This window comes from Eleginops maclovinus, chromosome 5 (genome assembly GCF_036324505.1).
Source record: "Eleginops maclovinus isolate JMC-PN-2008 ecotype Puerto Natales chromosome 5, JC_Emac_rtc_rv5, whole genome shotgun sequence".
Classification (NCBI taxonomy): domain Eukaryota; kingdom Metazoa; phylum Chordata; class Actinopteri; order Perciformes; family Eleginopidae; genus Eleginops; species Eleginops maclovinus.
In genome coordinates this window covers 2,460,434-2,485,274 of record NC_086353.1, presented here as the reverse complement: position 1 = coordinate 2,485,274, position 24,841 = coordinate 2,460,434, and the positions used below count along the sequence as shown (strand labels likewise).

Here is a 24,841-nt window from a genome sequence, read left to right as displayed (position 1 = left end):
CGTGTTATTTAAACAGTGGTTGCTAACAAGTGACTCAAAGAGACGGTTATCACGCCCAACATTAGCCGCCATTAGCTTAGCGAGGTGACAAAGTCAGACAGTGCTGTAGTTCCTTTACAGCCCACCAATTGCATTTACCTTCCTAAATCATAGAAGTTGTGTTAATATGTTGAGGTTTTCATGTTGAACCAAACAAGTGTTTGTCATAGAGCTCATCGGCACATCCCATTAGCTTTTTGCAGAGGAAGCCTTTGAGATGGCATTGTTTCACCTACAAAAATACGTCATCTTTGCATCACTCTTTGGTACCTATGTACTCCAACTGCTAAAAGCTAGCATCTAATGCTAACTTGCTTTCATCCTGCTGGTTTCAACACAGATGTGTTGTTCATGATGATCAGGAAAGAAAGATATCTGCCCCTGAATGCACAGATAGGTAGTTTGCTCCATACAAACACACATTTTCTATCATCCCTACGACTGAAAGGACCCAAGCTGCTTTACCAGGTACTACAGCGCTGTGCTGAGAGACAGATCAAGACTTTTTTTAATGCGTTGACTTGTTACCAAAGTATCTTGAGACATCCCTGGTAGGGAGCATCCTACTGTTCATCAAGCCCAATAAAATCCCCCAGCAGCTCACACGCAGCAGAAAAACAACATCAACGTTTAATCCCACACGGAGCGCGGTTCAGGGCCGGTCCACCTCCCCATCTAATTTGAATCTGCAGCCTCCTGCTCATTATCAAATTATATTCCATTTAGCAGCGAGCTCAGCGGCTGGTCTGCAGTCAGTTAACTTTGATTGTCGTTGTGCAAGCTATACTTCATCTGCATAGCGTGCAGTAATGACACATATTTCCTGCACAGACCGGTACAGCTTGTTTCGTTTCCAAAACGCATTTTTCACATATTTATTTTAGAAATGTCTCTTAACTTTCTGTTGCAGGACTTTCTTTTAGCTCTAATTTATGTTTCCTATGCACCAAAGAACCAACTAGAATTCCATGTTAACACATTCCTCATACTGCCTGTCAATTATATTATTACAGATAATAAAGAGCACTGACTTACATTTAGTCGCGTACAGATTTCTAATTTGAGCAATTTCTTATCAATTAGCATTTCATGTTACCTTACTTATTTTGACAAAACCAAAATGTTATTATTGCTAAGCCTGGTTTAATCTCTCCCGCTGTTGAGGTGATGTGTACTTCAGGACACTGTGACATCATTACGTGCATTTTTATTTTCATTCCTATGTTTTTATGCACATTTGCACCGAAAAAATAGCACAAAACTATTCTTGAATTTGCACAAAATGTTTTTGGCTTAAAAAGCAAAATGCAACAAATTGCAAAGGAAACAAAATGAAACAACGTCCACTGCAGCTTCTGAACTAATGTTTAACAAAGATCTGGTGCGTTTCCTACTGGAGAATTCCTAGCTTTTCTCGATGGACCGACTCCATTACAGAAGTAAACGGATTTTGCATTTTCTTTGGTCCATTTCTTCATGCTCAGTTTAAATGTGTGATACGTTTGGACAGACATCAGGCTACTGCTAGGTGTGCTAACAGATGCAACTAAACACAAACACAAGATCACTGCCTGTCCAAAGACTACAGTACAATTTTAACTCTCTAACAAATTAAAATGAGCATAATAAGAGCAAACATTATAAAAAACAGTGCCCAATATCGACGTTCTTTATCAATGTTTTGTAAAAATGTCTGCAGCTTTCCATTAATTTCCATTTCCATTTTATTTAATTAAGCAAGTAAGGCTGAATGGTAGATCTGGACACACACACACACACACACACACACACACACACACACACGGGTGGAACTCTTAATGCATGTTACACACCTTCAGACACACACTATTTCACGCTGTGGTGTGGGGGAGGTGTTTTTGTTTAGTGTCCCAGTAAACCTGTTAAGAGGCTGTAATTACTACTCATTTAGTGTGTGTGTGTGTGTGTGTGTGTGTCCAGATCTACCAGTCAGCCTTACTTGCTTAATTTAATTTTATGTAAGAGTGTGTGTGTGTGTGTGTGTGTGTGTGTGTGTGTGTGTGTGTGTGTGTGTGTGTGTGTGTGTGTGTGTGTGTGTGTGTGTGTGTGTGTGTAACAAACATGGCAGCACTACTCCAGAGTTGTCGACCTCGCTTACTGTGGTACAATTAAGTTTAATTGATGACTATTAAAGGAAGAGAAATTATCCGAGTTTTACGGGAAACAGTTGCAGATAATTGCAGGAAAACATGGAAAAGAATAACGTATTAAACTTCCATATTGAAAAGGTGGGTTTGAACTGTGTCTTTCTCCCTCAAATTGTTTTCCAGGGGTCACTCCGAGAGCTTGAATCTTTTCCCCCCCCATCTGTCGTCTGATTGGCCTCGCCTCCTCGCTTCATTATCTGACGGACGCTCATTTACGCTGTCAGGGAAGAAAGGCCGCTCCGTGATGTATGGGACCACATGCTGGTCATTTTTTGTGTAAGTGTATGTGTGTGTGAGTGTTTTTTGGGGGGTTGAGAGGTCAATAAAAGGCGACCCCCACAGAGAGCCGGGGGTGGTGGGCTGTCACAGAGGTAATGGATGATGTTTTCACTGCAGGGTGAACAGCCCTCCTCACACCGCGGGGAAATGGACGTCTGATCACAGAGGCCTTTATTTTTTAACCAAACACAGAGAGGTTCAGATTAGACGAACTGCAGTCCTGATGGTCGGACTCTTAATCTTTAAAAAAAGGTAGAGATTTGGTTCATGGGAAAGTTTAAAAATAACGACCTCTGACTTTGTTGTTTCAGGAAGATAAAAAATGAATTGGTTCTTATTATTTTAAAGTTTTACAGGAAAAACATTCAGGAGGATTTGCTTTAAGTACTTATCATTTGACAGACTGTGCAATGTTCACAATATCATTTAGGGGAAACTCAATTAATATAGTGTGGATATATCAGCTTTAGAAACCCTTTTGTCACCGAGACAAGTTTGGCACCAATTGTCCCAGATGTCCTACAGTAAAAGCAAAGACTTTTCTGGAAGGGCCTTAAATCTAAAACTAGCTTTATGTTGATGAAATGTAGGAAGATATTCGGTGCTTCTAACATACAAAACAAACGTTTTCTGTCGTAACACAAGCAGCGTTGCATAACATTCACTATAGATGACCTACACCCAACTATTAAGCAGCCAGGAAAAGTTTTTGCTTTCAGTCCAAAATGATCCAAAATCTCTCCAGGCTAGCTGGTATGCTAACAGCCAGTTAGCATGTGAGCTACTTGAGACAGGAAGTTGCATAAGTTAAATAAAGAAGCTTATTTGTACCACTGACTGCTGTTAAATAACTCTGGTGAAGTGTTCTTGTATGTTTTTAACAGACTATACGATCTTTCTAATCGTTTCCCAAAGAGTCAGAACTGTGAAGATGGCTAGATTTTCTTCTCAAAGTTAACATTGCATGTCAGCTTGATGCAAACTGCACTTCCTCTCTCCCTAGTGGGCATTTTGAATTGGTAAGTACTAGGTAAAGGTGCCTGTGTCCAGTTGGAATTAAAGATCGCAACAAGGAGACATAATGACGTAAAAGTGCAGCAGATGAACCTCAAGCGTGAAATACGAAGAGTAGCAAACTGGGGCCAGATATGACATTCCTGTTTGATTTCTGATTTGTGTCGTTCGATGTCTGCTTTCATCTAACCATAAACTTTTCCACCTCAGCCAAGCGTCCTTTCCGTTGTACACTTTTCTGCTGTTTTTTTAATTGAGCAAATTGAAATTGTGCCTCAAAATAGTTGCATTTGCATTAAAAAGGGTGCATGAAAACACACCGTCTCAGTAATATGATGTGTGTGTGTCACAGCGAGACTTCCCCGTTCATTAATGTCTCTACTGATGTAAGCCCTCCTGGTTCTGAAGTGGACCGAACACGTGTTGCTGCCTGCGGGTCGCCGTGGCCTCGCCGTCACCCACATCTGCGGCTCTGTGGCTGTAAACAGCTGCTGATGGATGGATGGAGGTGTCCCGGTGACCCCCGACCCCTGAAGCTTGGAGGGTGGAGGGGGGCTGCAGGGTCAGCGCCAGGGCTTCCTGCTAACTCATCTGTCCAACCCGGCTCGGGAGGCCCATTATTCAGAATGAAGTCCGTCTCTGTAATTGTGGCGCTCGCTTTGAAGTTCGACCTGAAGTTTTTATTATAATTCTGTTATATTTTAAACAAAACCATAACGATTCAAACTCCGAACAACAAAGGAGGCAGATATATTCACTTCAAGCAAGGAATACTGGTGAATTAGTTTTCATTAGGCCTAAATTAACCTTTTATTATTATTTTATTTATTTTGTATAGAATGTAATTGCCATGGTTCAGTCGAAACAGATGGGTTTTCAGGCAGCTGTTGTTTGGATGTTGTTAAAGTGCTTTTTTAATGTAAATTGATGCAAATTTATCATTAAATTATTCACCTTTTGAAACCTTTTCACAGTGTAACATTTTAAACATTTTATTAGGAAGGAATTCATACTTTCCTTGGTTTCAATTTGTTTGATTTCAAGATTTTAAAGACGGTCATATTTTTTCGTATAAATAAGGAGCTTTTGCAATGCACAAGAGTAGGCATAATATTCACCAAATTAATCATAATATTTAACCAGAGAAATAAATAATTGGTATTTAATTAAATGAATAAACCAGCTTTGAGATAATTCACTTTTGTTAAAGAGGTTATTAAGGTTTCAATTAAATTCAGTTAACAAATCAAACAGCTGCAAGTTTTCCACTCGGTGTTTCTTTGCAGTGTCTGGAGATGTATTTTCAAACCTCTATTACTTTCTGTTTTCTAATCCTCGTCTCTTCACACCGAAACTGGAGGTTTTTTGTGTGCAAATATTCTCTCGGACGTGCAAAGTCTTTCCAGCTGTTTTGATGGAGTCACATGTGTAATTTGTAAGCCAAAGCAGCTCTGTAATGAGTTGGGCGACTGTAAACAAATGGCAGTGTGCACAAAGCTCGCACCACCTGTTTGCGCTCGGGTCGGTGGAGGAGTCATTTAAGGAGGCAAAGAACATCTGTGAGCGACAGGGAGGTATCACACACTAATTACACTAACAGGGAGGACGCCTGTCTGTTGGTTTCTGCACTTTCACATGAAATAAAAACGTAAAAACGCAAGGGTGTGTGTGTGTGTGTGTGTGTGTGTGTGTGTGTGGGGTGTAAACAGCATGTCGGTTTGTGGCTCGGCTTTTATGAGCTGTGGCTCAGAGGAGGCTGCTGGAGTTTTTGTACGACTTCAGTGGGAGTAAGCCAGAACACACACACACACACACACACACACACACACACACACACACACACACACACACACACACACACACACACACACACACACACACACACACACACACACACACACACACACACACACACACACACACACACACACACACACACACACACACACACACACACACACACACACACACACACACACACACACACACTGCAAGGCCTGAGACATAAGGATTTAAAAATGCAGCAGGATTAAAACTCAAAAGTGATCCGTTTCGTTTTTGAAAAGCAACATGGCTCGGTTCAAAATGTAGTTTCAAAACAAAACTCCTCATCTCTTCCCCGACATGATTTAACAAAAGATGATTTGCTACCAGTATTTGTTCACTGATATTTGTTCACTGATATTTGTTCACCGATATTTGTTCACTGATATTTGTTCGAACAGAGGCTGAATCCGTCTCTGGATTTAAATAAATGCCAATAATGGCGGTGTCTAAACATCAGTCATTAAAGGAATGTAATGGACAGTTTCCACATTTCCGTTTTCGCTTTTACAACTTCTTCCATACACTTGTATTGAATACACACTTAAGGAGTGCAGAGATATGTTCTGAATTAAAGTTGATTGAAGGGAATAAAAATAATAAATAAAAATACAGCAGCAACTTTCCAGTTAGTAATATCCGCTTGGAGAGTCTCAAACCTCCGTATTCCTTCATCATTTTCTCCGCTGTGTTTTTGATTCCTGTATTTAACATACTGTTGCTGCCCTTCACGCAACCTTCACCTCCTGCAGCTCCCCACTCCCTCCCTCCTCAGGTACAGTTCCTCCCCCTCCCATCTGCTGCAGGACTCTCTGTCCTGGCAGCCTCTCGACCCCCGACGAGCTGAGACCGATTTAGCCTCTCCATGTTTGGAGGCGGGCGGGTGGAGATGGGACGAATATGGGGAGGAGGTATTTCTGCTGGCCTCAGCCAAAACCATGAGTCAGTCATTGCAGCGAGCCGGTTCTTCCACTTTAACTGGACGCTTCATTTCAGCTTCACACTCGTAAAAAATAATATTTCCCTTCAGAGGTTCTCACTATTAGAAATATTGGAATTTGATTTATGCATCTCGCTGATTCACGAGACTTATATTAATATAAATCTTTGTGGGAAAAACTCTTGATTTAATCCCTCAGACACTCCCTGTCTTAACCCAAGGCCAACAGGGGCTTTCACAGTAACACCATTAACCGGAGGAGCTGCAATCGCTTGTTTCTTATTCTAGTAAGAGTAAGTGCAGTTTTCTCGCATTTGGTTTAGTCTAAATAAAATTGTACTTGGCCAAAATATCAGTGGAAAATGAGTCAACTCAACTGGCTGTTTTCCCCTGTTCAGACAAAGTAAGAGCCACTGACAAGTGCAAGAAACAGCCCAATCAAACAGAGAGGCCCTATTTTCCTTTTGGGGGTTTCCCCTTTCCTGTAGTGTGTTATATAGGTTTTTGGTGCATGTAAATGGTCTGCTAAGGCTAACATCCCTGTGTTCCCTCCAGAGGAAGCTTCTGAAATGCCTCCATTGAACTCCTTTGTTTACTTCCGGATCATAGTGACATCACTATGTAACACTCGTACTTCTACTGGCTAGCTCTCCAACAGATGGTACATGATAGGTTAAGAGGCGGGACATCTCTAAGCAGTTGACCAATCACAACAGAGACGACAAGCTAGCAAATCAGAGCAGACTGGACTCTGGTTTCAGCTTTTTGAACATTTAAAGCAGGGAGACACAACTACCCACCCAAGAAGAAATCTGGATTTCACATTAAACAATGCGGTACAAAGACATTACGCAACACAAAGCAAAGAATCTGAATGACAAATGTTTCCTAAAGGTTGACGCCCTTAAACATCCCGAACAAAGCAAGATGACAGAAAAGAGGCAAAGGGCAATAAGGTCTCTTACACTCAGCTTCATCTTGAATTCCGCTGTAAAGGAAATCAAACGACGGCATTATTTTAAAAAGCTTCGCACTGACAAACACAAAAGCACACGGTCAATCAGTTCTACGCTGTTGTTGTTCTACAGTTGGACGTTTGAGCATTGATTGATTCTGGGCGTTATGCTGCAGCACAGTTCATGAGCAGCCTCCTCCCTGCCGTGTAAATAACTCATTGTGTCACTTCTTTCTTTTATTCATCTCAGCAACACTTGTTAGCACTTGCCTCTTTCCGTAATGCGCCATTCAAAAACCCCTGTGTACATGTATTCAAGCACACATATCCGGTGATGAAGACAAGTTCAGAAGGTGACTTTCAGAGAATAATTAGGCAGGACGTTACAGGTTTTTCTTGAAGAATATCCATCAATCTAAACATTTGACACCAGTTGACTGAACCCTGAAGTCTAAAGAGACAGAAATTGATTGTAAATGACATTCCTTTAAGTCATAACTCAGAATGCCTCTGAAGAGCCCACAGGTGAAATACCTGGCCAGCAGCAGAGGACAAAGGTCATGACCCCGGACTGAGAGCGTCCTCAGGTTGTGAGCAGGTGGGACGCAGGGCGGGACGGTGAGGGAAGGGTGAGAAGGTCAACACGACTTCAAAGTGGGGAGAAACGTCGACACAGAAGTGGAAGGTCACGGGTTCAAACCTCCAAAAACAAGAACAGCCACGAGAGCTGATTAAGTGTTTATTAGCGAGACCGTAGAGCCCGACTCTACACCTGGAACGTTTCAACAACTTAACGATTCACACACAGTTAAGTTGATGTTCGTTATGTCCAACAATGTGTTATATGTAATTTGAGCTCAAATGTACCAAACTGTAAATATATGACGAAAAAGAAACACCTTAATTGCAGTTTGACTTTGATTCAGCTTTAAAGGAATATATAATGTATTGTATCGGGATGAAACAACCCAAGTGTGCATGGCAGTCAAGGTTGCACAAGTCATTCAGGTGACTCCCAACAAAGGAACATTGCATTGCAGTTATTTATGAAAGGGTCAACGACTTCTTTGTAACTTCCATGAGCTCCAACAGTAGCCAACATATCCAGAATACTCGGGAGACAGTCATGACGGCACATCTACACAAAGACAATTGAAGGTATGTCTCAACGTGACCTGGCCTTAAGCCTTTCACACATCAAGTAGCTAAATGCCAAACCCAGCGACTGAGAAAGCGGTTGCTGGTCTTACCGTCAGGTGCTGAAACAGCCAGGCTCTCAGGATGTTTGTGGCCACTTTGGGGAAGATGCCTCTTTTTTTGTTGTGCAGTCGCTCTCTGTCGGGGTCGTCGTCATCCCCCGTGCTCGGAGAGGCCATGCCGTTATCCATGCAGTCACCTGAGCCACACAGAGAAGAAGAATTGTGACGTCCTCAACAAGAAATCAAGGCTTTCAAACATACTAAACATGACCAAAGTCCTAAATCTCAGAGGCAAAATGCTCAGGATATGTCGCTTGCGGTTTGTTAAAAAAAACATTCAGCCCTCCCTCACCAGCTCAACAAGGGTCATGGTGTTTACCAGCAGGTGGCAGGCCCAGTATATAAAGGATTGAGCGCTCTGTGCACAATTTTCATATCTTTTCTTGAATGTGCGCTAAGGATCTTGCACCTTGTTGCGTTTCTATTGAAGTCCTGAAACGTCCTGTTCGCAGCAAAGTGAAACTATAGGATAAAATACAAGCAGAAAGTAGAATGGACTCTGCGTATACAGACATGTTTGTTTGTTTTTTAAGGAAAATCCTGCATTATGTGGCTTCAAAGAGCAACTTCAGACAGTTTTATAGTGGAAGATCGTGAGATTTTCTCTAGAAAAGGCAAAGAAAAGTTACTCTTTTGGCTTAAAGACAACATTTTAAAGGCTATTGTTTACACTTAAATAACCAGCGGAACAACTAAATGTACATATCACAACCAAGAGCGCATTATCTGAATACTCTTGGTTTGTTTCAGTATATTTCCCTGGGATTGCAAGCTATCTAACACTATCTAAGCACAAGCAGCCCCTCAGCACTTTTTTTGGCGTATTAAAAAGGCGCCTCACACATGCTTTTACTCGTGTCCTCTCCCTGCACACATTTCCTCACTTGTGTGCAGTCTGGGTTTACCCTGCTTCGTAATCCTATGTGCCCCCACCCCCCATCCCCCCGCAGCTTTTGGATGGTGGCACATAATACTGCATTTCATCTGAAAGCCACTAAAAAGAATCTAGAGCCCGGTGTTTTTACTGCTCTTTCTCTGCCCGTTTAATGAGGCTCATTTTCTCCTCAGTGTTTTTAACAGTGCCGGGCCAAGGTTAGGGCGACGGTCCCCGGCACCAGGAGCTCCGGGGCCCCCGAGTCTGCGGAGGACCGGGGGCCTCCCTGTGCCCGAACACAGCGCTGCAGAGCCCGAGAAGGTGGAAATAATCATAAAAATGATGCGTAACTCCATAAACAAGCTCTCAGCCTCATTAGGAGGAACCGCAAGCTCCCCGAGGCTGATTTACACTCCACACACTCTCCTCCTCTCGATCCTCGGAGAGCTGAGAGAGGTACGACACAACCTGCTAATGGTTTGTGACAACTCGGCTTCACAACAACCTGTGGACTAAAGGAGAGGGACGTTTGAGGGCAAAGAAAAAGAAGGAAGAGAATTTTTAGTCAAAAAGAAATTTGACGAGTAGACACACAACATTTTTGCAAGATGTTTCTGGCGTCTCTGCTTAGATTTCTTGATGCAAAAATGGTAATTCATAAAAGAAAAGCAGGTGGATGGTAATAAAACCATGCTATAATGACTCTTGGAGGCAGAGAAGTACGCTTTTAAAGGTCCCCTATTATGCAAAATGCACTTTTTGCTGTCTTTTATACATAACTATGTGTCCCCGGTGTGTAAGGAGACTCACAAAGTGTCAGAAAATAAAACCCTCTCTCATTTCCTCCTTTCCCACATCTCTAAAAACGGGGGTACAAACGAGCTGATCCAGATTTACTTCGGTTATGACGTCATATCGGAAATGTGAGCTGGCTTTACATTGAGCTCCTGGCAACGTCCCGCCCACGTGACACGTCCCAACCTATCGTCCGCAATATACAGTCGCGAGCTGAATCCCCTCCGCAGCACCTCTGTGTGTCTGTGCAGGATGTCTGCAGGAGGGAGATGTTGTATATATATAATACATATAATGTCACTGTTCTAGTGGAAAACACTGAGAAAATAAGAGGTTCATGATGAGACAGTGCAGCTTTAGCGTCATGCACAAGTCTCTGTTGTTGTAAATCAAGAAAACAAACTGAAGTACATCCCTTACTCTCTGCTACTCTGAGATTATGTTTCCTCCCACCACGATATGGTTGAATGCATTTCAAAAAACTCAAAGTTTGACAAGAAGCATCAAATGTTAGGTTCAGTTGTTCTGTCGGGACAACCCGATGAGTCGCTCTGCTCCGCACATGTCAGGTACAGTCCAAACCAAACACAGTCCTGCCTCCACCATCGCTTCACTTTTTAAGAACTGTTTGTGCAAAACTTTATTATCCGTGGACCGTTGGTGGATCGCTCGCCGGAGAGAAATGGAGACGGAGAGAGTCTTTATTTTCCAGTTTGGACCATTTCTCCTCGGCTGGCGTCAGTGGGAGGGGGAAGTTGAATGAAAGCCAATCCGACGCTTCGGTAAACGTGACCTCAGGGTGAGGTTACACCTGGAATAAAAACACTGGGACGGACGACTGAGATGAAAATGAAAGTGTCCTGCTGAGAGATTTTAAAGACGTAGAGGAGGCTGCACCGGCTCTGAATACATTTCATGGTCCAACGTTTGGACACTGGAAGAATGCAGCGATACATGCAGTGTTGGGGCTGGAAAAATATGCAGCGGGGGCACGAGGGAGTTGGCTTGGAGGTCAGAGAGGAGTCATTTACTTTCAATAAAATATGTCAACGTTTTGGTCCGTAGACCTTCATCTGTTTGGGAGGCACATATTAAGCAGGGGAGGGGTTTTAATACGATATGTAGTATAGGTTTGAGTGCATGTAAATGGTCTGCAAAGGCTAAAATCCTTGTGCTCCCTCCAGAGGGAGTTTTACTCTCCCTTCCTCTCTAAAAGGTCCAGCTTTACTCAACTTTTTTACCTTTAAATATAACATTTTCTTACATTTCTTATTAATTTCATTTTTTTTCAGGACATTTTACAATTTTGTTTTAATCTTAAATGTTTTTATTAAAATTCATTCCAGAGAAATGTTATTATATTTTTCCTCCAAATAACAACAGTTCATTTCTGTCATTTTTTTAAATCTACTATAATTACAATCATTTTTTAAAAACCTTCTTTTTAAAAATATTTAAAGAAAGAAAAGAAACACCTGAATTCGACTCATTTGTTTACTATCTGGTACACCGTGACATCACTATGTTACACTGGGGCTCCTATTGTCCTATTGGCTAGCGCTCCCACAAAATGTACTTGCATAAGTGAACGTACGTTAGAAGTTTATTAGAAGGAACTACGCATGTTACAAAAGGAAATTTACACGACTAATACGTCCATAGCAGCAGTAATGGAAGAATCAGGCGTTGGGTACGAATTCAATATCCTCTAGCATCTACTTCACGTCCACAATTGACGCTAGAGGTCACATTTTGAATTTTAGGGCCTTAAACTCCCTCATTTGACTTGACACACAGGCGCATTGTAAAACGATGTGAAGTTATGTCGCTTATTTTTTCCTTTTATTGGAATTAATTGGAGCTGCAGTTAACAGTTTTCTTCGATTAATCTTCAGGATTTAAGATTCATTTCTTGGTCTTAAATGACAATCCTAGTTTCCCAATGTGTAGTTTAAATGTGTTGTCTTTACAAAACCTAACTATATTTACAGAAAAGCAAAAAACTATATAATTGGGTTATAGAAATAGCATTTTCTGCCATTTTTGCATGAAAAATTAACTTAGAATTAGTTAATTATTTTTCTGTTGATTGACTAAAACATATTTCGATTGATTGCTGCAGCTATAGTCTGAATATTATTGCTTTGACTCAAACTTCTTCCCGTACAGCCAATCAAATCGGTTTATTTTGAACTATATTTGAATAAGGTCTCCATGCTATAATGTGCAGACAGTCGAGCTGGACACCTTTTTTATAGAATCAATTAAAGTAAAGCTAATGGAAACACACTGTGTGTATTAACCTGCCACACAGGTGCATCGCCCGCTCTCTTCAGTGTGCACTCAGCAACACAGAAGGCCGACTCAGAGTGACGGTGTTATATGCTGAGGACATGTTTCTCTGTTTATGTTCTACGGGACGGCAAATTAACACCGAGCCCCGGCCAAACACGCTGTGGAGTTTGGCCGGAGTTTCTGAGTCAGCAGATGTCATTTTGAAGTCCCGCTGAACTGAGGTTTTTCAGTAACGTCAAAGAAATCTCTTATTAACTACATTTGGCTGCATCGCCCGAGGTCAACACCGAGGGAGCTGGCTGTGTGCAAAGTGATGTTTAAAAGCAGCCGACAGAGTGCGAGCTGAAGCAGCTGGAGATCTGGCTGATGGTACGTCCAAACACAGTTTGTCTTTAGCCAAAAAGGAGAAATGTGGAGCTTGAATTGATCCAACCACTCTAGTTTTCATTATTCCAGACACAAGTTACCACAGCTTATGATGGTCAGTTTTTAAAAGGGGCCCTATTATGCCTTTTGGGGTGTTCCCTTTCCTAGGGAAGGCTAAGGGGCGGGACATCTCTAAGAGGTTGACCAATCAAAACAGAGACTAGCTAACCAATCAGAGGAGACTGGGCTCTGGTTTCAGACAGAGGGTGAAAACGGGCAAAATGAGAAAAATAAAGAGGTTTTTCAACATTGAAGCACAAAGACATGTCACAGTAGAGACAGAATACAAATATGAACCTGAAAATGAGCTTTAATGGCTCCTTTGCTTAAAACAACGATTATATTAGAGTTTAACAACTACAGATCCCATGAGCACCCCTGGCATGCTGTCAAAACCTCCAGAGAGTTGTTGAAAGTTCACAAATTAACTACAGTCTTTGATATGAAATGTGTTCAGATGTTATTGTCCAGAACAGCAGTACAGATTCATTAATCAGAGAAAATGCATAAAAACACCAGGAACATTTCCAGAAAGGCAGATGAAAGAGAAAAGCTTTTTTCTGGCTGAAGTAAAGAGCGAAGTTTATCACACTATTACAGCGAGTATGTGTTTGGATTGTAAATGCTTGATTATCACTTATTTTATTATGAAATGCAGCTTTATGTTGAAGGTCAGACTCGCAGGTGAATGTGTCAGTGGTCCCCACACAGCGGTGTAAACATGTAAAAGTGTGCAGCAGATACAAAACAGCAGGGCTTGTTTCGGTTGGCGCCGCTAACAGATGCATGAAGTCAGAACTGCTGCACCCCCGTGTGTGTGTGTGTGTGTGTGTGTGTGTGTGTGTGTGTGTGTGTGTGTGTGTGTGTGTGTGTGTGTGTGTGCGTGTGTGTGTGTGTGTGTGTGTGTGTGTGTGTGTGTGGTTTAAAGGCTGACTGCATATAGTGCATACGTTTCTGTTTTTATATCATTATACTTTATGTGTTTGTATGTGGCAATGCTCCTGTGGCTGTCACACTGTTTTGTTTCAATAAAGTTGCCAACCATTGCTACTAATTAATGAGGTCATTAATTGTTGCCTGTAAAATGTGGTTAATCTAAATCTAAATGTTCAAATTGGCATCTGAAAACGGTGATGAATATTAACATTTAAAAGAAAAATCAAATGGTCACGTCATGTCTCATTTTGAGTCCGCCAGAAATCAAATAACTTTGTTCTGTTTACAAATCACCTGAAATGTATGAAACTCAAAAGTGAGGAACATTTATATTTTAAGTTGTGTCTCTTTGTTTATTGGTATGGATTGGAGCTGTAGCTAGCTATTCTTTGATGGATCTTCAGGCTATAAGATTCATTTTTTGGTCTGAAATGCCAATCCTAGTTTCCCAATGTCTAGTTTAAATGTCTTGTCTTTGCAAAATCTAACTATATTTACAGAAAAGCAAGAAAACTATGTAATAGAGTGTCTCAAAATAGCACTTTCTGCCATTTTTACATGAAAAGAATTACTTGATTTATGACTTCAAATGACTTGTCAATCATTTTTTGATTAATTGCTGCATCTGAACATTGTTGTTTTTACTCCCATACAGCCAATCAGATCGGTTTACTTTGGACCATATTTGAATAACCTCTCCATGCTATAATGTGCCGACAGTCATACTGAAGACTATAGCTTTCGAAGAATCAATTTAAAGTAAAGCCCATGGAAACATACTTTGTGGAAGTCGTGGTGTATTTCTACATGTACAGTATATTTGAGTTTCAGAGTCCGTTTGTTTAAGTGTATATTCTCTCTGTGTGTTTAAACCGTCTAAAATGTGAACGTATATGAATTCTGTTAGTACACGTGTGTGCACTGCATGATGTGTTATTTCTATTCCCAGTGTGTGTGTGTGTGTGTGTGTGTGTGTGTGTGTGTGTGTGTGTGTGTGTGTGTGTGTGTGTGTGTGTGTGTGTGTGTGTGTGTGTGTGTGTGTGTGTGTGTGTGTGTGTGTGTGTTCTGGGACATAAAGCTCTCTTTCTTTCAGCTCCTCTCGTCGCTCAGGTCGTCTGTCAGCCTTCATCACTCTCTAACTCAAACCTCTTTTTCCTCCACCGTCAAGAGTCCAACAAGTCGGAAAACCTCAGCCACCCTTCATAAACACCTCACACACACACACACACACACACACAGACAGACACACACACACACACACACACACACGTACACACACACACAACTGTACACATTCGAGGAACTTAGTACTGTATTTTTCACATTTCTCTTACAGGTCTCTACCCTTCCTGTCCAATAGAAACCATGTATTTCCACTTGTTTTATTCATCAATGTTTGTATAAAACTGAAGGACAAACTCTCCTACTTCTTCAGCTAAATGAAGTCTTTAAAAAACCTTTTGGATCAGCTGGAAAATGCATCTTCACAAAGCTGAAAACAGGGCAGTTTTTCTGAGAAACTCTTTCATACTGAGAGGATCTGAAAATAGCTTCTTCCACCACTGGCAGTCATGGAGTTAATATACATTTGTAAAACACACAGAAGATGTATTAATGCATGTATATGTGTGTCGGGGGTCTCACCTTGTTCGCTGCTGTTGTCTCCGCTGTGAGACGTGTGTCCCCCGCTGGACGGACCCGGCGTCCCGGCCGAACGAATCGATGCTGCGTCGTCGTGATCTCTGCTCCATGAAATCTGCAGAGAGGAAAACCAGTGAGACACAGATCAGATAACGAGCATGAGAGAGCCCCTTTAATGCAAAGCGTTTCACTGATTAAAAGCTTGTGTTCGATTGTTTTTGAGTCAAAGAGAGGAAGGAAGGCAGGCAGATATGCAGAGTGTGTGTTTTCTTTATTATTACTTAAATGCAAGGGGCAACTAAAAGAATACGATAGTTTGATTTAACACTGATCTACTGAACTTCTGTGCAAAATATTTAAAGTAAATCATAAGGATTTCATTTGTTTTTGACCATTTTAAAAAGCACCTGTGTGGCACCCCCTGTCTTTGATTGACAGGTGATTAGTCCAATCACACACTCAGTAACACAAAGAGTAACACCTGAGGACCAGAGGCAACCTGAGAATGAACCTGGAGCCGCCGGTCACCCGACACTAAGCTGCAGGAGTTCACACTGCTGGTGTTTAAAGGGTTAAAGGCGGACAAGTGGCTGCCAAAAGCTTCACAAGCTGACTCCTTAACGTCTGTCTCTCTGAGAAAATCACTATTATGGTCCAAGAGGAGGAAGGAGAAAAGGTCGATGTGTGATCTGTGGTTGCATTGATGAACAAAGAGCAATTAAAAAAAGTTTTAGGGGGATCTTTGTTTAACAAACCCTGCAGAGCTGCCACAACAGCAGCTGCAATTTGAATAATATACGGTAGTTTGACAAAAACTGTTTCATTTGTATTTTTCAATCGCGCACAATTTCCTCATTATTATTAATCCAAAGAATACAAGTTGCTGCTTAATGTCGTCACTGTTGAAATTATGGAATTTATAGTACAGATTGGCTGAAAGTTAAATCAAAGAACGATTGATTAACTCCTGAATACTGAACATCCGTTATAAAACCTGTAACTGTTACGCAGACCTGGATAAAAACACATCGATCATGAATGTGTTGTTACAAAAACTGTCAAGGTTTCCAGACTTTTAGGCATCAGTGAAAAACAAAACTCCTGTAACTTCATTATTAAAAGGTGATCTGTGTTCCTGCACTGGAGTCAGCGTCAGAATATATTCTTCTGAGTTTCCAGGAAGTGCCTCTCACCTGATCCATGTTGTTCCCTGACGACCGGAGGAAGTCCTCGCTGTCCGACTTGTTTCCGTCTTTGTCGTCCATCACCAGATCGATCGGCATCTTCCCTTTCAGACAGCTGATGTACCGGTGGCAGAAGTTATCGCAGAGCTCATGGACCTGGAAGTAAAATATAAGAATAAACAGAAAGTACTTTTTAAAATAAAGGGACCTAAATGCTTGAATATGTGTACACTTAATGTCAATAATCAAGTACTGAGGTAGAATTCCAGCAAGTATTTCTAGTTATTTGTTATGTGTAAAAGGTCACTGAGACGAGTCTGACCTTCTCCAGCTCCAGGAGGTGGAAGCGAAGCACTTGTATCGACTGGACCATCTACAAAAAAACATGTGATAATAATTTAAGAAATAAGAGAAAAATAAACACATTTAATTTACAAAGATATTTAAAATCTTGACAGCGAAGTCACTCACCAAATTATCCAGTTCTGGGTTTGAAGAAAATAAAGGCCTCTCTGATCGGATCTAGACAAAGACAAACAATATGTGGTCATACGTTTGCTAACAGCAGATTTACCATCCCTGAAAGATTGACCAAAACAAATAAATGCCAAACAATTCAAAGAGTCATTTTAATAAACAATGCTTGTAGTAGCTGCAGTTCAATTTGCCTTCCAAAAAAAACAGCACGCTTCAGCAGATTTTAGAAGCTGCAGCGAGCGGACTTCCAGAAAAAAAAACATACAAAAAGTGGGATGGATGTAGGGTCAGCATGGTCCGCCCTTATCTAATCTTGGCCTGGGCCCAGTGTTGAGCCAGCCCTGCAGATCTGCTCTTTATTAAAAGAGGATGAAGAGCGTGTGTCTGCACCTGTTTGGAGAAGACGGCGATGTCCTCGTTGAAGGAGTCCGAGGAGCAGACGTCTCCTCCGGCCACGCCGCTTTCTCTCGGCGTGTTCGTGGCCAATTCACATTTTTCAAAAATCAGTGCGAGGAGAGGGAATAAAGGATGTCTGCAGGAGGAGGAGGAGGAAGAGGAAGAGGAAGGGTCAGCTCAGACTGTAATTCATCATGAATACTGTTACTTTATATATCTGGAGCTCTTTCTTTCTTCTCACTACAGTAATATTTTGATTGCAGGATGTTTACTAAAGATAAGGCGCTGAAAATACCAAACTTTTGAGCGACATTTTTCTTATTTGACCTTTGCGATCAAGATTCTTAATCACTGACTCCATGATAACGCTGGTCTGGAAGGGAAATGCTCAGTTCCCAAACAAATAAATCTATCATAAAAATAAATCAAGAAGAAAACTGTCCTGAAAGAGCTTCATGTCCTCACCGACATGTACATGTTTTAACTTATTTAATGCTATTTCATTTCTATTGAGGCATTTTGAATGTATTTATTTCTAGTCTTTGAATTTGACTATGAGCAATGCCTTGTCTTTTTGAGCTGCTGCAACACAAAACAATCCCAAATTGGGATCAATAAAGTACTTATCCATCCATCCATCCATCACCCGTGTGTTTTTGTCGTACTTTTTACCGCGTCAGTGAACTCATCATCCATGCATAATGTGTACTTTTGATTTTGATACTTGCTGCTCAAACAAGAACTTCACTATCACCAAGTTAATATGTGATTGTAGGATGTGGCGTTACTTCTCTTAAAGTTATGAGCTGAAAAGACACCAGTTTCGAGCCACATTGTTCCAGTTTTGACCTCTTTGTGATCTAGCAGCAGGCTTCACTTCATCAAACTAACTCACAGATAACGCTGGTCTGGCTCAGCTCGGCCTGGAAAGGAGAAGCCCATCCACAACAGAGAGAAGTCAAACAGATAAAATAAAGTTTTTACAGATCAAAAAACCTGTCCCTAAAGAAGCTTTTGTCCTCAGTGTGTGTTTTTGTTATACTTTTTACAGTGTCAGTGAACTCAGCAGACCCATGAAGGACACAGGAGTCATTCTTCTGCATCATGAGCTCTCTTCCTTTTGTTGCTCATACTGAAGTATTTTTCAAACATTTGTAGTGAAATAAACTTAAATTCAAGACTTTACTTGAGTTTTAGATTGAGATGTTATAAGTACATTGAGTTAAGTCACTTTTTCCCACCAAAATTCAGCTGCATATTTCTGTTTTGACCTCCCGGCGATCCAGTAATTATCATCACACAAACTCAGATAATGTCGGTCTGGCTCAGCTCGGCCTGGAATGAAACTACATCAAGGTTTTCACAGAAGAATAACTTGTCCTTAAAGAGCCTTTTTGTCCTTGAGACTTGCTGCTCATACTTTCTACTCTTTTCAAGACTTGTGCTTTTACTAAAGATATTATGACTGCTGGACTTTAACTTGGAGGCGTCTTTTACTGAAGTGAAGGAGCTGTAAATGCTTTTCCACCACTGTTCAGCCACACTTTTCTGTTTTGACCTCATTATGATCAAGCAGCAGACTCACTTAATCACAGATAATGTTGGTCATGAATGGAAAAGCTCCGCTATTGAACGTCAAACATAAATCAAACATGAAGCTACACCCTGAAAGCTTTCACAGAAGAAGAAACTCTCCTGAAAGAGACGTGGTGTCATCATGATTTGTGTGTTGTTGTTGTACTTTTTACAGTGTCAGTGAACCCATCTTACCCATAAATGGCGTCTTTGTCCCTCTTGGCGGCGTCCCCGGCCCCCCCCATGCCGCCGCTGCTGCTGGTTGTGTGTGTGGACTGGGAGTACTGGTGTGGAGGGTACGGACCAGCAGAGGCGGCGGCGGCGGCGGCGGCTGCAGCAGCGGCCATGTGCACGGCCTGCAGCGAGCGGGCGGCGTGGTGATGATGATGGTGAGGGTCTCCATACATCCCACCCAACCCCTCCAGCCCGTAGTGAGCCAGGTCTTCATACTGAAACACAGATAAGAGAGGCGTGACCTTTGACCTCTAGGACGTGTTCGCTGATCCAGAGGAAAAGGTGAACGCAGATATGTACACAAACAAAGTGAACAGATCTGTGTGCACGCTATTCTGAACAATTTCAACAAATGATCCTGAGGCAAAGTACTGGGGACAAAATTTGGGGTTTGGGACATGTTCCCATCGTTCCCAGTATAAATGACGCCTATGCATAGGTGGGATTTTCACTGGGGGTCCTGGGGGACGCAACCCTATATGACTATGTTGGCAAAATATGTTGCTTCCTCAAAATGTTTCCCGTATTTATCGGTTTGTGGGCCGGGTCTTCATACTGAAACACAGATAAGAGAGGGGTCACCTTTGACCTTTAAGAGGTGTTCGCTGACCCCAGGAAAAGGGCAAACCCAGATAAACGTGAATGATAAAACTAACTGTGACTAAAAGCAGGGTGAAGATGGTTTTTTTTGTGATGATAGGTCTCATTTTCCCTCGGGAAGCTGGGAACGCTCGTTCACAAATGTCGCTTCATCAAAATTTCTCCAATATTTATTGATTTTTCTTGATGACCAAAACAAAAACAAACACATTTTTATGCACCTTAATTCCTGACATGCGATTTTTTTACTTGTTATTTATTCTTATTTCTGCTTTCTGTTCGTAATGCCCCTCAGTTTGATTTCAGTATATCAACATTGACCTGAAGTCGCCTTTTTCTGATGTCTTTGGAAAAGTTCAATAAAGGTTTTTTTTTAATGTCCCAATCACTTTTTGCAACCCCTTATTTTGACCACAAAGCAAGTGGTCAAACGAAGAAATCCTACAGACTCTAAAACACTTTCAGAAAGGTTAAGAGGCCCAATAATACAATATGAAATGCAATGTGTGTATAGAATATATGTGCATTAATAAGCAAAGGAAAGAAAAAACGTCTTACAAAATAACCTGGAAAACGTCCTGATCAGTAACTTTAGATATTTCTAAAAATATGTCTATTCTGACCTCAAACTGACCCCCCCTCAACATCGCCTCAGAACGTTAAAGATATTACAAACTACCCCTTGAGTTATGACATAATAAACGAGACAAACTGACCTAAACTTTTTTCTATGTTCTTGGATTTTTAAAGGCTGTTTTAAATTGTATTTCAATGTCCTTTAATAACCTGTTTTTTCTCTCAATGCTTTTGATGTTTTATGTAAAGTGCTTTGAATTGCCTTGTTGCTGAAATGTAAAGAAGAGGTGGGTGTGTTTTCCATTTATGAAAAACAAACCTCCAACATGCAAAAATATAAGGAATATAATTTATAATCAAATGAAAACTTTAAAAAAGAGTCCACGCCTCTCACAAACAATAATAGGCAACAGGTGTTTCTGTTATTTCGTCCACCCCCTGTTTACATTCTCCTATATGACAAACACTTTAATGCTTTGGGAAACTAATACGTTTAAGACGTTTGAACCCACCGTTCTGAATTTTAAAACCCTTTTCTCGTAACCTTTTTGTATATTTCTGGTCACACATTTACTCCCCATACAAAGATAGCATTTATTGAGCTGGATTTTCAAAATAAAACCACCTCGAAGCAGAACAGTGATTCTACTTTTTGCAGTTTTATATATTAAATTAATACATGCACAAAATAACATTTACATCCAAAGACACAGGGGAATTTAAACATCTCTGAAGAACAAAACAAAACTGTGTTGCACGCATAAGAATGCAGTGCACAGGTGTTCCTATTATTGTGTCCACCCCTGTTCATTTGGTCAAGAGTTGTATTGATTGTACACCGCTGTAGTTTTAGATGGGATCATAAATGTAAAACAGTATATTCAAAGCTATCTTTTCCTAAACATGAATGAATACACTGAACAAAAATGATGCTCATATTTGGGGAATTGTGTATAAAGGGGGGTGGACAAAATAACACGAACACTTTAAAACAAGATGCAAAAAACAAACATTGAGTTAAAATGATAAGTTTTTATATCGTGCTGCACTATTCATTTTGAATAATAGTCATATTTTCCACCCCCTCTTTTTCATTTTCTTAAATACCTAATAAACTTTGACTTCACTGCAGAAAACAATGATATTTAATTTCAATTTCAGAATTAAAATAGTATTTGTTCTTAAATTAGCATGCCTAAACTATTTCAGTCTTAAATGTTTTAATTACAATTATATATATAACATGTAGTAAATAAAAACACATTTTAAAAGCTATAATTTAAAGTTTAAACAACGTATTATTAGGTGTTGTTTTAAACACCGTGTTTGTGTGTACATTTTAGGTGATTAACCTTCATTTAATTCGAAATATAACTCAGACTCATTGAAAAAAACGACTTAAAACGTCTTTAATCTCATAGTTAATAAATGGAAAAAGTTCATCTGAACAAAAACTGGTTTTGATTTCAAAATAAAAAACAGGATTTTATTTTTATTCCTGTCAAATAAACCTCTATATTATATTTGTGTTTAAACTGCTGAATGCCTTCCAGACTGTGTTAATGTATTAATGAGGACAAAAAAGGATCGCAACCCGGAATTATTTCCAATGACTTTCATACAAATATTGCTATTGTTGCCTTTTTTTGACTAACATTTAATGAGCAGCTACAGGTCATCACTGTGACCAAAAGGAAGTTACATAATACGTCTGATATTTAAAACCTACAGTAAAATAAAGGTTGTAAAAAGTGTTAACACGCTCTCATTAAAGCGTCTCTTTGTATGAGACAGATTAGACAGATCTCCGATCAGAAATCAATGAAACGCAGGTTAAACTTTGACCTCGGTAAACGGCCGTCAGTGGGAATAAAAACGATCCTATAGAAAGAGGTGTTTAGTATTTAAGTCCTTTAAGCAAACTTTATCAAAGTGTGTTGAGCTCCATCACTTCCCGTTGAACAGATTTAACGAGCCGTCGAACAAACAAACAAACAAACAAACAAACAACAAATAAAAGTGTGTATTCTCCGCCGCTGAAGCAAAGCGGCCTCGGAACGACTGAACCCGGTAACACACTCAACGAAACCAATTTAAATCCAGTTTATAAAATATCCTCTAACTTCAGACACACACGGGAGATATAAAACCCAAAGTCTGCAAAGTTCCTCCATTTTATTTGGAAGATTAAATCTTTTTAACTCGAAACTTTTTGTCAGAAATCGACCAAATCATGTTTTAATTACTTTATAAAACGAATAAAATATCCTCTAACTTCGGGTACAAACCGGAGATATAAAAGTCATTTTAGTTTGGGGATAAAGTAAAGTCTGCTAAGTTCGTGCATTCAAATCGTCTAAATACGTATTAGGTGAAAACTGGTGTCAGAAATCCACCAAATCAGGTTTAAATGACTTCATAAAGCTAATAAAATATACTTTAAATGAAAGAAAAATTCAACGTAATTCTAGATTAGTGAAATTTGCAAATATAAGTTATATCTGAGAATTAAATCTTCTGATCAGTTTTAAACTTTTGTCATAACTCAACAAAAATGGCCTAAAATTCACAATAAAATCAAACAACCTTCTTCTACAATTTACAACAACGTTTATTTTAAATAATCAGATCCTTTAAACTCTATTTTAAGGTTTGTAACTTTCACAAGCAGCTCCATTTAGTTCTCTTAATAAACGTAAAGGAGTTTATTATAAGCACCGTTAATGTTTCATTTCAATTATTATACACATCAAGTGTTAGTTTTAGATAAGTGCTGTGTGGAGTTTTATGAACACAAATTACTTATTAAATGTTTTTAAAAAGGAAAACTATTAAACTAAGAGTTCAATTTTAAAGTTAGATAGATATTTACGCACGGAGGTTTGGATCTTTACTAGTTTGTGAAATTAAAATGAAAAACATCTTATTTAATAAAACAGTAATATCTCCAAATTGGAGTTCATTTATAAATGAGTGTGATTTCGGGTCGCTTGGTTTTGTGTACATTTGAAGAAAAGTAGTTCCTTGTTTTCCTCAAACTGAGTTTATTAATCAGTCAATTGTGCAGCTGAAGTCAAAATGAAGACACTCATCATCTCTCAAAACTAGATTTTTAAGCACCCGATGTTTAAAAAATAATAATAATCTTACCAAAAATGAGTTGATTTATTAAATATGAATTTGTTTTGATCAGTTTTGTGTACATTTGAAGAAAAGTGGTTCCTTGTTTTCCACAAAACCATGTATTTAGTTTTGCAGCTGAAGTCAAAATGATTGTTTTGATGCTGTTTATTTAGTCTCTATATCAGTACTGTCTCTTTGCGGTAAAGCTGTACATTTCCCCTCTGATTTTGATTCTGGAAACACTCATCATCTTTCTGATAAAAGTTGATTATTTTACGCACCCGTTGAGCCATCGGCCCCGTCTCTCCGCCCGGACTCCAGTTGACTCCTGCGGGGAACAACACACATCCAACTCCCCGGTACCGGAGCGTTAATCACTTAATCCCGTGGAAGAGAAACGCAGAAACGCGCAGGTCCTCCGGTGTCTCCACCGGAACCGACCGACGGCAACTCTCCGCCTCCAGCAGCCCCACAGACGCTGCAGTGCTCCCGGCCTCCAGCTCCGGAGAAAACAACTGACCACCCCGAACGAGCTCTGTCAGCAGGCCGAATTCGATCATCCAAATCCGGGCACAAAGTGAGGCGGACCCCGCTGTCTTCAGTGCGGAGGTGCGTTCAAATCCCCATCGCAGCTCCGGAGCGGCTTCCTCCTCCTCCTCCCTCTGCAGGCCGCCAGGGTGTGAGTGGAGGGGGGAGGGGGGGTGGGGGGGTGGGGGGGGAATAGTTTCTTTTCTCACTTAAAGGAGCAGAGACTCCCTGCGCGTCCACGTACCTTCTACAACAAGAAGTGCCAATGCGCGCCCCCTTGGGAGGAGTTGGATTGGGGGACAAATATTTCCCATAATGTAGGAGTTCATGTCATCATGCAGTGGTGCAATGTACTCAGGTAAATATGTAAGCTACTTGTACTTTAGTTAGTAATTTGGAAAACATAATGCTACTTTATACTTCCATTTTTTACAGCTTTAGTTTGCTAATTTGCAGATTTATATTATTATATAAGTAAACCCCTCATTTACAGATACAATAATGCTTAAATAAATCCAACATCATTCTGAAATTAGCCATATTGCATAATGGGTGCTTTTAATTTTGGTACTTTGGTTTACTTTATGGTTCTTACGGTTTGAAAAGCAGGACTTTGACTTGTAAGAGAGTATTATACACTGTAGTACTGCCACTTTCATTGACCTTTTCACACCCACTAACACTG

The 24,841-nt window shown here is 40.3% G+C and overlaps 1 protein-coding gene across 1 annotated transcript in view; it reads right to left on the bottom strand.

The window, feature by feature from the left end:
• meis1a (Meis homeobox 1 a) overlaps positions 1 to 24,283 on the bottom strand; it is a 36,503-nt gene extending 12,220 nt beyond the window's left edge. The window contains exons 1-8 of the mRNA XM_063882928.1: positions 23,910 to 24,283; positions 19,291 to 19,544; positions 17,515 to 17,656; positions 17,119 to 17,169; positions 16,970 to 17,020; positions 16,657 to 16,803; positions 15,467 to 15,578; positions 8,488 to 8,633 (exon numbers count right to left, since the gene is read on the bottom strand). Of these exons, the coding sequence (XP_063738998.1) occupies positions 8,488 to 8,633; positions 15,467 to 15,578; positions 16,657 to 16,803; positions 16,970 to 17,020; positions 17,119 to 17,169; positions 17,515 to 17,656; positions 19,291 to 19,544; positions 23,910 to 23,921 (915 nt within the window). The 5' untranslated portion in view covers positions 23,922 to 24,283. The remainder of the gene's footprint in view (positions 1 to 8,487; positions 8,634 to 15,466; positions 15,579 to 16,656; positions 16,804 to 16,969; positions 17,021 to 17,118; positions 17,170 to 17,514; positions 17,657 to 19,290; positions 19,545 to 23,909) is intronic.
• Positions 24,284 to 24,841: the final 558 nt, after the last annotated feature.